Source organism: Chinchilla lanigera, unplaced genomic scaffold (assembly GCF_000276665.1).
Source record: "Chinchilla lanigera isolate Chin_1 unplaced genomic scaffold, ChiLan1.0 scaffold00078, whole genome shotgun sequence".
Taxonomy (NCBI): domain Eukaryota; kingdom Metazoa; phylum Chordata; class Mammalia; order Rodentia; family Chinchillidae; genus Chinchilla; species Chinchilla lanigera.
In genome coordinates, this window is record NW_004955479.1 from 11,057,870 (window position 1) to 11,071,563 (window position 13,694).

The 13,694-nt window shown below is 39.3% G+C and overlaps 1 protein-coding gene across 3 annotated transcripts in view; it reads right to left on the reverse strand.

Annotated features, from left to right (window-relative positions):
- The window catches only part of Cep41 (centrosomal protein 41kDa), a 45,937-nt gene extending 32,550 nt beyond the window's left edge, over positions 1-13,387 (reverse strand). The window contains exon 1 of one of the 3 annotated variants that reach the window (XM_013503299.1): positions 13,300-13,387. Coding sequence is in view for 1 of the 3 variants with exons in the window: in XM_005402444.2 (XP_005402501.1) it covers positions 12,579-12,611 (33 nt within the window). In the remaining 2 variants the exon portion in view is untranslated. Of the gene's footprint in view, positions 1-11,776; positions 12,324-12,578; positions 12,714-13,299 lie in introns of those variants that run through there. The other 2 variants (XM_005402444.2, XM_013503300.1) reach the window with 2 other exon arrangements.
- Between the last annotated feature and the right edge of the window lie 307 nt (positions 13,388-13,694).

Consider the following 13,694-nt stretch of genomic DNA (forward strand, 5'->3'; position numbering starts at 1 on the left):
AAGGAATGATAGGATTATGTTTCTGTTTTAGGAAGATCACTCTGGTAGCAAGTGGAGAATATGAATGTGGTCAAGAAAGAAGACACAATAATAAATCAAGAATCTATTGTACCAACAGGATCTATAGTCCTAAGAAACTGGTAGTAGAAATGAAGAAATTGTTTTAAGAAATCTTTTAAATAGAAAATCAATGTACTCTGAGGAGAACAATGCCCCCCAAACAGGAATTAAGGAAGAAGCATATCTGGAAGAAACATGTGTGCAGTTGAGGAATGTGACTCAGAAAAAGCCATAAGAAAGTGGGTCGTAAAAATTAAAGAAGAATTGCAGGAAAAAGGGAGTGGACAGCACGGAACAATGCTGTCTGTCAGGTCAGAGGACAAAAGGTCATGCATGAGCAGGCATACAAGAATGCAGGTCAAGTGAGAGAACAACAGAAAAGAGAATTCGGACTGAGCAAGTCAGGACATTGTTGACAGCCCTGGTGGATGCAGAGATAATAAACCGACAGGAGCAGAAGCAAAAAAACAGCAGGCTGCATGGGTTGGGAGGCTGGGGGAGAGGAGAATAAGTAGATGGTCTTTTTGCTTTGCTACCAAGAGAGCTGCTAAAGGATAATCTTTGTTATATTATTTTGCTTTGAAATAAGAGAGAAATTTGCAAATAGTTATGAGCTAATGGGCAGAGGCCTAGAGCTCAGGAGGAAGGGGACAGCTTTGGATTCATATTTAAAATAAACATATATGGTATGTGATCATAATGAAGTTCATCAGGAGGAGGCAGGAAGCTGATAAAGTTCATGTTTGTGGTATTATTACAAGCTCTTTGAGAAACCAAACATGTTAGACTGTTTGAGGGCTACATCTTTCGGGAAGGTCAAAAGATAATGCTCTCCCTGTCTCCCTCTTTAACTCCTGCTACTCAACTTCTACTTGACTTTCAAGACGCAGCATAAGCATCTCCTCCTAAGTCTCCTTTGCAGGGCCCCATTGGAAGGAAGTCCCTTCCCAGCCTGGATTTTTACTGTTCTCTGTGCCATTCACACTTCTCACGCCCTGCACTTGGGGCCCACCCTGTACCTCTTCATTCCCACTACAAGTTAGGGTGCTACTAAGTAAGTATCACTCAGATAAAGACATGAGCAACATGAGGCATGCATGCTGGTGCCACATGAGCCTCGCAGACCTCAGGGCTCTAGAAATGTGAAAGGAGATTTCTCAAACATTGGGGGTAAAAAGAGAGGATTCATGCGAGAGCAAGCACTAGGCTTGAACTTCTGTTCATAAAAAGATGGTGAAGAAGGATAGGAAAAGCACTGCAAACAGAAAAAATTCTAGTAGTAAAGCCACTTTAAAAGCACGTTTAAGGTAGACATGGTGGCACATGCCTGTGATCCCAGCACTCTGGAAGGTCAAGGCAGCCTGGGTAACTTGGTGCCTTAGTGCAGTGATGGCAAACCTTTTAGAGCATTCAATGATACAAACAGCCTGCCCTGGCACACGTGCTATAAGTTTGCCACTACTGCTTTGGTGAGACTCTATTTCAAAAAGGGTGGGGGGAGGCTGAGGATATAGCTCAGTGTGAAGGCCCTGGTTTTTAATCCCCAATACCACAAAACAAACCAAAAAACCGCCTACCACATTTAAAGAACGAACTATTCTATTTGCTAGAGAAAATCTAACAACAACCAAATGGCAATTGCTGCTAACATTTATTGAGCATTTACTATGCTGTTAGGCATTTGACTAAGCATATTGTCTACATTATCTCATTTAATCCTTACAACAACTGTATATCTTCACTCCAGCTAGAGGTCTTCATATGGGGTCTTGATGGGTTTTAGAAGGATCATGAGTCCCTTCAAACTACACAAAATTTTCTATGTGTGCATTTTTTCCCTCTGCAATGAGTCCTGTTTTTCACCAAATTTCAAAGTGGAATGCAGCCCCCAAAATGTTTAGAATCCTTGGTATATGGAACCCTGTGCTATAAGGCTGGACATGGAGAGGTGGGTTCTAAGTACAGAAGCCTGAATATAGACCTAGGAGCCTGCATGAGGCCTTGGTAACATTGGGAAGTACTGAAACACTGAGCTGTGAGCTACATGACTGGTGGATCACTCATTTGCACACTGGCAGATTATGGAAAGACAAGACTTTGTGAATGCATGACTACTGAAGAACATGAACAAAAAGTCGAAGTGATTTCTGAAGGAAAAATTTTTAAAAAGGAGTGAGATCGTCTGAATCACAAATCATTCAAAATGAATAAGCTTTTCTGACTTCATATCGCTCTACAAGGCTGTATTTCATTGCAATATATGTAATAACATTACATTGAAAAGATTTTTTTTTAAAAAGTTACTGTATCTTTTGCTCAGAATCACTCTACCTATCTATAGAGAGGAAGATCAAAAAAATGAAAGGAATGGGCACCAGCTCCAAGGGAGGCTTATATTTAAAATAAGTCTTATAAAGGGAAACTTTTCAAAATGGAAGTTTTGACCTGGCCCAATTACATTAATCTCAAACACCAACCCTGACCCATGTTTCCATGCACAGCAGCTCCTTTCTCAGCAGCTACCACTTGTAGCAGACTGTTTTTCACGATGGCCACAGAAAATCTCCTACCCATTTATACTGTGATGCTATTCTCTCCCATGAGGGGTAGAACCTATGTTCCCTCTCCAGAATCAGAATAGGCCCGACTATGATGGAAGTGACACCAGAAGGCACTTCTGAAGCTAGATAGTAACAAGTAGTATTGCTTCCACATGGTTCCCTCAAAACTCAGCCACCAAGTGTGATAAAGCCCAACCTGCATCTATCTATAGATGGTGGTATGGCCAACAGCCCCAGCTGAGGTCTCAACCAACATAGCTACACATCTGAAAGAAGAGGCCTTCACTAGCCCAGCCCCTGTCTGCCTGCAAAACCATGAGAAATTCCATGTGAGGACCACCTAGCTGAGCCAAATTAACTTTCAGGACCATGAGAGATAATAATAATGCTTTCTGTTTGGTTTAAGCCATTAGAATGTGAGACTGATTTATAGCAAGTCAATATATAATTGGAACACCACCCCACCTTTATTTCTTTCTAGATGAACCCCTGAGGGTAAGAACAACAAACCTGTACTGCTTCTCTGTAGCTTGCTCTGACCTGCTACAATGTCTGCTGCCCCCACCACTCTACTGAGGTTCTTATGGCAGCTACCCAATATCAGAAATCCCCCACTTGCTGAATATGATACTTTTCAATCCTTAATTTACTTGACCTTTCTATGCCATGCGAGACTGTTATACAACCCTACTGTCTTCAGTTTCCGCTCCACTGGCTTCAGTGATATCTTTCTCCTCTGATTCTCCAATGACATAGGGATCAATCCTCTGTCAGCCACTTAATAACTGCTCCCCAGGATTCCACTTTCTCAATCAATAGGTTCTCTGTGAGCCAAACACTTAGGCTAATTTCCACTGATAGGCTTCTAATTTCTAAACAGTGAACTTTTAGTGTTGTCTTCTTTCAGACTCAGATATATATTCGTCTATTCATTGAACCAATATTTATAAGCCAACTATGGTATGCTGGGCAACAGGACAACGCAGACAAGGTCCCCCTCTTATGTTCTTGTAGGTATGCCAGTAAACTAGTTTAAAAAATATTGTATCAGTGATGGTAAATCTATGGCATGCATGTTACAGTATCACTGAAAGCTCTAAAGGTGCACCATCCCTACGGATCTACTGGGTGAAGAGGACAGACTGAACTAATGCATCTAACTACACTCCTTCCTCAAATCTCAATAAAACTTTACTTTAAGGACAGAAAGTTACCCTAAAACAGGGAGAGTGGGAGATGCGACGGTAACTGAATACTAGAGTCCTGAGCTCTAGAAAGCAGAAAAATAAGTGAGAATGCCATGATGTACTCAAGACAGCCAAAGACTAAGGAGCAACTGGAAAAGCCAAAAACAAATTTTAAAAGACGGAGAAGTCAACACTGTGAGGCACTCTACAAATGGGGAGTAGGAGTGGCTGGGCAGGGTGTGGTGGTGCACAATCATAATCCTAGCAGCAGGAGGCTGAGGCAGGAGGACTGCTGCCGGTTCAAGGTCAGCCTGGGCTATATAATGAGTTCAGGGCCAGCCTGAACTATATAGCAAGACCCTGTCTCGAAAAGAAAACAAAATAAAGGAGTGGCTGGTTGAAGGGCTCCTTAAGCAGGTGAATCTCTGAATCTCTCCCCTTCTATGCCACTGAATAACTGCCCTTATAGACATCCTCGCAGGTGTCTATAAATTTAATCCCTGAAAGAGTTTTGGAGTGGTAGGTCTCCTCACAGCAGAAGGTAGAGATATCTACCGAAAAAGAGGTAAAAGGGGGTGATGCACATTAATGTCAACATTTAACCTTTAAGCCTAATCCAACCAGAAGCTCAACAAGGCCTTTACTCTGAGGAACATGACTACTTTGAAAGGAAACAGCTGAAGGGACAGATATGAGGAGTCCCTAAATTTTGGCCTATGGAGGTCACTCCATAATAATGCTCACCATCACAGACCTCTTCCTAATAGACAGAGATCTCAATCATCTTTTAAAATCTCCTACTTAAAAATATAAATTAATAACTTCAAATTAAAAGAAGTCTGAGAACATTATCCCCTGTTCAATAGGGTTGGCTTCCCTGGAAGAAGAGACACCAGTGAACCCTTCCCTCACCTTACTGTTAGGACAGTAAGAAGGGAACCACCTACAAGCCAGGAAGACAGTCCTCACCAGAAATTGGATCAGCTATACACTGATCTTGGACTTCCAGCTCCAGAACTCCAGCTTCAAAAATAAATTTCAGTTGCATAAAGCATCTAGTTTGTTATATTTTGTTATGATAGTCTGAGCTGATTAATAGAAACATCTCCAATAAAAGCAAAAGAAAAACAGACATTTGGAGAAATTGAGACCATGCACAAAAAAGAAAAAAAGGGATTACTGTTAGTTGGCTCATTCCCAAGTCTCACCACCAAAAGAAAAAGAAATCAAAATATATGCCCACACAAAAACTTGTGCCTGAATATTTATAGCAGAATTATGCATAATAGTCCCAAAGTAGAAACAACCTAAATATCCATCAATCTAATAGTGGATAAATAAAATGCGGTACATCATTGTGACACATATTACTTAGCAATAAAGGAATGAAATACTGATACATGAAATAACACTGATGATAACATTTTTTACGAGTCCTTTTATATGAAATGTACACAGAATATACAAATCTATAGGATCAGAAAATAATGGTTTCCACAACTAGGAGGGAGTGAGAAAATAAAGAAGTGATAGCTAGAGGTTATTTGGCTTTGTTCTGAGGCAATGAGAATGTTCTAAAATCAGTTGTAGTGATGACTGCATAACTCCGTGAATATACTAAAATCATGAAATCATATACTTTAAATGGGTGCATTTATAATATGTGAATTATCTTTCAATAAAGCTATTACAAAATAATTAAAATCTAAGAAGTAAAATATATTTAAAAACCTTTCAGTCTACAAAAACTCTGTTAATAGAATGAAAAGATAAGCTAGACTTGCAGGAGTTATTTGTAAAGCACCCACATAACAAAGGACTAGTATCATATATATATAAAGACCTGTATTTATAAAGACCTGTCAAAACAGTGAAAATGTACACTGCATCAGTGTTTGCAATAGCAAATAGTAAAAAACAACTTAGGTGATTACCATGGTGGAGTGATAGGGAAAATGTGGTACAGTCATATGCTTTTTTTTTTTTTTGAGACAGGATCTTGCTATGCAGTGCAGCCTGGCACTGAATTCACTATGCTGCCCAGGCTGGTCTTGAACTCATGGGGGATCCTCTTGCCTCAGCCTCCCATGTGCTGGGGTTACAGGTATGTGCCACCACACCCAGCTAGTCATATGCTATATTAGCTATACAGCAATTAAGAGGTTTAAATAAAAGATATATCAACATGGATGAATATCACACATAATTTGCTTGATAAAAGCAAGTTGTGAAGTCATACAGTATATTATTTTTATCTAATGCTCAAGCATAAGCATACAAAATAATGTTGTATGGTATGTAAGAAAAAAACAGCAGGAGAATTGGAAAGATACACATTAAATTTACGGAAGCAGATGACTCAGTGAATGGAGGTGGGGGTAAAAGTAATAAGAAACAAAATTGGCTATAATTGAAAAGTACGCCTAATGAAATCATATCAATCCAATGTACAGCTGAGGTCTAACACAATGAGTAAAACAAAACACAAATAAAAGCAAAATTGTGATTAACTACAGCAAGCATTTAAGTAAGAGTTGAAAGAAAATAAATAAGTTGAGCTATAATTTTCTGACATGGAAAGAGCTCCAAGATATATTGTTAAGTGAAACAAAGCAAGTCAAAGAATCATATGTACTATTTACTAACATTTATATAAAAATTATAGTAGAAAGCTCTTCCTACATTATTCATAAAAAGTACAGAACAAAAGTAAGGGCAAATAGAAATTCCTGAAAAAACAAAATGCAATAAGACAGGACATATAAGTCTAATAATTACTTGTGCAATAAGTATTTATACAGTCACCAATAAGACACAAAAAGAAAGCAAAAAATTATTTTTTAAAAATCAGGAAATAGGAAAAGACACACAAAAATGTTTTACATAAGAGTATAAGTGGATGGCAAATAATCCCACAAAAAGATGTTCCACTTTGGTGTCCATTAGGCAAATGCAAATTAAAACAACAATGAGATGGCACTACATACTTATTAGAACAGCTAAAATTAAAAAATATTGACAATACCAAGATTAGTTGTCAAGATTTTGTAAAATCTGGATTTCTTTTTTTATTTTATGGAAAAAAAAATGAAAATTTCAGAACAAAATAATAGCAGAATAATAATAATAGTTAATACATTGCATATTGTTATCTTGAAAGTAGTTACTCTGACTATGAGATATAGGCATAAAAAATTCTCCAAACAATATTATCACAAATCTTTCTTTTCAATGAATTAAAAGAAACTAGTAGAATAACTATCTTGTATTTTTTTCTTTCTTTCTTCCTTTCCCCTTTCCCCCACCCATTCCTCTTTCATTTTGAACACTTACTTCCCATTTCATAATATCTACTGCACATTTTAGACCTTATTTACTCTTCTGGTTTCTCATACTAGGGAGACCATATGATGTTTACACATGTGAGTCTGATTTATTTCACTTACGAGTATGGTCTGAAGCTGCATCCATTTACCTATAAATGTCTCAAGTTTATTCTTCTTTATGGCTGAGTAGTACTCCATTATATAAAAAGACTACCTCTTTCCTTTCATTCCTGAATTGTTTCCAAGATTTAGCTATTATAAACCAACAACTACCATCATATTAAATGGTCAAACACAAGACTTTCACCCTAAAATCAGGAACAAGACAAGGATGTCCACTGTACCACTCTTATTTAGTATAGTTCTGGAAACATTAGCCAGAGTGTTATGGTTTCTGTTTGGATGGTTCCCCAAAGCCTCATGTGGAGGGGGTGCTTTTCAGAGGCAGCTGAATCTAGAGTTTGTGACGGTTCATGGTCTAGTGCTAGGGTTGGAGGTGTGAGTGCTACACACACCCTAGAGTGGATAGCCTGCATATAATATAAGATGGGAAAAGAGGCTTGCTCCTCTATTTTGCTCTTGTTCTTTTGCTGTTTTCCACCACCATGAACTGTTACCTGCCTGCCATGCCACCCTGCCTTGGAGTCAGTTGATTATGGACTGAAATCTTTACAAACTGTGAGCCAAAATAAACCTTCCCTCCTTTAACTTGTGGGTGTTGGGTATTTTGTCTCAGCAATGAGAGAAAAGTAACTAAGACACAGAGCAGTTAGACAAGAGAAAATAAAAGGAATAAGGATAGGAAAGGAAGAAGTTAAATTATTATGTATGGATGACATGATACTCCACATAGAAAAAACTCTACCAAAAGACTTGTAGATTTAATAACCAAATTCAGTAGTATAGCTGGGTACAAGGTCAACACTCAAAAATCAATAGCATCCCTGTACCCAAACAACAAACTCACCGAGACAGAAATTAAGGAAACCACACCCTTCACAATAGCATCCAAAAAATTAAAATACTTAGGAGTCAATCTAACAAAGGAAGTAAAAGATGTATACATTGAAAATTATAGTACTCTGAAAAAGGAGACTGAAGAGCATATTAGAAAATGGAAAGACATCCTTTGCTCATGGATAGGAAGAACCAATATAGTGAAAATAGCCATATTTCCAAAATTGTTATACAGATTTAATGCAACCTCAAACAAAATACCATTAGCACACCTCACAGAATTAGAGACAACACTCCTACCATTTATTTAGAACCAGAAGAGAACTGCAACAGCAAAAGCAATTTTGGGCAACAAAGACAAATCAGGGAACATTACAATTCCTGACTTGAAATAATACTACAAAGCTACTGTGATAAAAATCAGCATGGTACTGGCAAAAAAACCAGACCTGAGGATCAGTGGAACAGATTAGAAGATGCAGACACAACTACAAACACACTCAGCCATCTTATCTTTGACAAAGGGGCCAAACATGTTGATTGGAAGAATGAAAGCCTCTTTAATAAATGGTGCTGGCAAAACTGGCTTTCCACAAGCCAAAGACTAAACCAGATCTGTGTCTATCACCATGCACTAAAGTCAAAATGGATCAAAGATCTAAATATTAAAGTAGAAATGCTGCATCTACTAGAGAGAAAATAGGTAGGCATCTTGAAGACATAGGTGTAGGCAGAGTTCACAAACAAAACCTGGATCGCATAGGAAATACTACTAAGATTCAGCAACTGGGATCTTGTTATTATAAGCTTTTGTACAACAAAAGAAATCACTTATAGAGTGAAAAGACAGTCCATAGAGTGGGAAAAAACTGTAGCCAGTTGTCCCTCAAAGGACATATCTAGAACATACAAAGAAGTGAAAAAAATCAGGCCCCTCAAATTCAAAGACCCAATCCAAAAGTGGGCATCTGAGATGAATACATACTTTTCAGATGAAGAAATACAAATGGCAAATAAATATATGAAAAAATGTTCAACATCATTGGTCATTCAAGAAATGCAAATTAAAACAATCCTGAGATTCCATCTCACTCCAGAAAGAATGGCTATCATTAAGAAATCAACCAATAACAAATGCTGGAGGGACTGTGGGGTAAAAGGAATCCTTCTCCACTGTTGGTGGGAGTGTAAACTGGTATGGAAATCATATGGAGATCAGTCTGGAGATTTCTTAAAAAACTATGATTAGAGGTCCCATTCGACCCAGCTGTTTCCCTTCTGGGTTATCTTTCTGGAAAAATAAAAACCATCATACCACAGAGATATATGTGCCCTCATGTTTACAGCAGCACAATTTGTAATAGCTAAATCTTAAAATCTGAATTTCTCATACATTGTTGGTGGGAATATAAAATGGTATAAGTTCTCTGGAAAATAGCTTGATACTTTCCAATACAATACATACAACCAATGTATGTATTGTATTGTATATACTTTCCAGTACAATCATACAACCGAGCAACCACACTCCTGGGTATCTATTCCAATGAAATGAAAATTAACATCCGCACAAAGAGCTATATACAAATGTTTGTATTTTTATTTGTTATACCCCAAAACTGAAAACAAAATGTCCTATGCTAGTTGAATGAGTAAACAGAATCCACACTATAGAATACTAGTCAGCAATAATAAGGAATGAACTACTGCTACATGGATGTATCTCAAAGATATTATCCTGAGTAGAAATATGTCAATCTCAAAAGGTCACATGCCATATGATTCCATTTATGTAATATTCTCAAAATTTAAAAATAGGCAGACATAGAGATGAAGAACACATTTGTGGTTTTCAGGAGTTCTGATAGTGAGAGGGAACAAAGTGGGTGTGGCTAGGAAGAACAGCATGAAAGAGGTATTTGTGGTGATGGAAGAGTTCTTTATTTTGATTGCAAATCTATATTTATGTAAGCCTGATTATATTAAATCTACACACATGATAAAACAGAATTATATGTACATCGTACAAACTCCAAATTTCTAGTTTTGACATTGTACTAATAGAAAATATAATCATTGGGATAACCTGGGTGAAGGGTACACCAGACCTCTTTGTATATTTACAACTTTCTAAAAATCAATTACTTATTTCAAAATAAATTTTTTAAAAAAAAATATTGGAGTAAAAAGCAGAGCTCTTAAAAATATGGAAGAAATTAAAATAGAAAAATGAGTAGTAAAGTTAAGTCTTCTAAGAAAAGCAAAAAGACAAAGATAAGCAAAACAGGAGATAAAAGTAAAAAAAAAAAAAATAGAGAATCAGCCATACAAGCACAACACAGAAATAATGAATTTAAGGAAGCTGATGGAGAAAATATGAGGGGAAAATAAACAACAAAATAATTTAAGAAAATTTTACAAACTAGAAAGACACAAATGTCTAGTGCTACCAAATAAGTGAAAATAGACACTAGCAAGAAATACCTTTGTGGAGAAGAGAATTAAGTCACCAAGTATAAGAATGGCTTTGGACTTCTTCATAACACCACCTGCTAGAAAACCCCAAGGCAAGAGTCTCAAAATGTGGATGATTTCCAGCCAAGAACTCTATACTCAGCCAAACTCTCAGGCCAAAAATAAATGTGAAAGTAGAATAGCATTTTCAGATAGCCCTAATATTTTAGCCATAAATAAAAATACTTAGGTACCCTTTCTCAAGAATTACTGGAAGCTGTACTCCATGAGACTAAGCTAGGCATCTAGGGCACAACATGTACCACATCGGGTATCCCTGATCCTCCCCTTCTATACCTAAAACTATTCCTCCTCCTCCCATAGTCTTGACCTCATCGATGAGCAGTGATGAAAATCCAGGCTGGGAACCTAAGTCATCCATCTCACACTCATCTCTCAAAAATCATGGAGTCTTAATGATTTTACACCCTAAATATTTCTCCTCAGTTCTGCCCTTAATTCCATGGCCTCAGATTAGATCTGTCTCAGACTAACTAACTACCTAACCAATCCCCCCTATCTCTAGTCCTGGCTTCTACAATGTAGCTACAGTCATCTGCCTAAAATGCAAATCTGACCATTTCATTCCCTTACTAAGACTCTTCAAAAGCTTCTTGAATTCTGACCAGCAGGTAAGATAAATATGTGGAAAAACGCTACTCTCTATACCTACCTCCTCCATCTCCATGACAAGACATTTGCTATTATTTTTAGTTGTCTAAGCACCATTTTACGTACTCTACTTATAGGATACAATGTGATAAATACACTATGTAAAATGAGTAAGACAAGCTGATTAACATATCCATCACCTATGTGGTAAAACGTTTGAAATTTACTCTTAGCAATTTTGAAATATATTAAACATTTATTTACTGTAGTGATTCTATAGTGTAGTAGATCTCAAAAACATCCCAATCCCCATTCCCTCCTTCCCCTATTTTCGCCATTCTACTCTCCGAGTAAGTGGAATTCACTAGTACTTGATGATGGCACTCCCCTGCACAGGCTGGCTTCTGCCTTACATCTTTCTGAACACAGCACCAGCCATTCACCAAGAGATGGAATAACTTAACTCCAGCTGGGTATAAAGCACAGAGGATCTTCCCAACTTTACTCCTGCCTCTGTAGAGACTCCCATAGGGAACTCTCAGCGTTCACACACTCCTACCTCCGCTCACGCTGTTCTACCCGGGGTGTTGCTTCACGTGATTAACAGTGGCCTTGGCATGTCTGGGGCCCTGCGATCTCCAGAGCCTTCTTCTCATTCCCTCATGTGGGTCCTCCCTTTGCTCACAGATCCTGCTCCCTCACCACACTGTACTCAAACTCTATTTACAAGTCTCTGTCACTAGACAGAACTTGAAGGGCCGAGGCCTCGTTTTATCCTCTTTGCATTCTAGCACCTACAGCACGTTAGGAGTCCAGTATTTGTTGACCTTAAATGGCCACAAATGCAGCAGGGCACTAAGGGTCAAAGAGATGAAGTAGCAGGTCCTATAGATAGGCAGGGAAACTCAGGTCCTATTTTGCCCCTCTTTCAGGGGCTTGGTCTGCTTGTTCCTGCAGTTCTCCTACTCCCACTGTCAGAAGTGAGGGCTCCCTTTCCTCTCCCGCTTTTAGTGTTCCCAGCTTCCTTTGTACTTTTCACTCGTCTGCAACTGTCACTGCCAGACGCTAAGCCCTTTGAAAGTTGGGGCCGTGTCTTTATGAACTTCGTTCCTCGCAGACAAACACAGTACTGGCATCTAGTCCGCCGTAAGGGTGCAGATCGCCAGTCACCAGGAGATGCCGAACGTGGCTCCGAGCCCCAGGCCCGCCCCGCCCCTGGCCCACAGATCCGACCCCTCCTCACGCCGGCCACTTCCTGCCTTCCAGGCGGCGGAAGTCGCTGGCTCTTCGTCCCTGCCCACGTGGCGCCTTTTCCGGTGCGCCCGCCCCCTCCGGCTCTCGGATCCGGACCTGGCCCTCACCTCAGGATTCCCAATGTGTCTCCGGACAGACATATTTGCTCCAACCGACCACGCTCGGGGTTCTAGCCTCACGGATTGCCTCTAACCCTAGCTTTCTAACCCCCAACAACCTTCCTTAGCCACTACCCTATAACCTCTTCTTTGATTGGCCTTTCTTCCCCGGCCAACCAATGGGGGCGTCGTTTACTCTCGTTGGAAAAAGCGCTGGAGAGCGAGACGCCGATCAATGGTTGCCAAGGGCAACGCGGGACGCCGGGAAAGTAGCCTTTTTGTGCTGTGGGCCAGCGACTGGCTCCAACTCTTGAGCGCGAAGCGGGTGGGGGAGCAGCTAGCGCCTGCGCAGACCCCATGATGGGGGGAAGGGCTCGAGTGAGGATGAAAAAGGAGGTTTAGCTGATGCGGGAGCACAAGTGTAGTACAGGTCGCCCCCTCCCACCCCGAACCCATTTCCCTCTCTTAAGACTATTCTAATCAAACATCTGGGCTACTTGTTCCACAATAGGGATATGAAATGGGCCAAGATTGTTTAGCAAGAATGAGTACATAGTTTATTATTTTCAGGTTAAGTCATTATGCAAATTATGCAAAACATCATGTGTAAATACAGTAATTATTGTTGCTTTAAAAGCTTTTGGGCTAGCTAAAGAACGGCAGCCTTAACTGCAAAGCACACACCGCATTAGGTTGTTCATCATTCATTTAACAAGTATTTAATAAGTACCTTAGGAGAAAAGCTGCAGTAGGTTTTGTGGAGGATGGGAAGATGACTTCAAACTCAATCCCGTCGTCATGGAAACTATTGTGACTCCTGCCACCAATCACCACCTGTTCTCATTCCAGATCTGAAAATTAAGTCCTAGCACCTTTACAAAACAATTACACACTCAGTTTGACTTGGCTCCTAAATGTCCCACCAAATCCTTCAAAATTATTATTTCCTTTTACAAGGAAGGAACAACACAGTAACCCTTTGTTCTTTGCTCTAAGTTGTTTTTCCAAGAATGGGGAAAGGTTACCCTGAGGTGTTCATACCCACTAGCTCTTTGTGAATAAGAGCATACATCTGAGCTGAAGTTTACAGATGACCCATTCAGCAGCACAGTCTCACATGCTCTC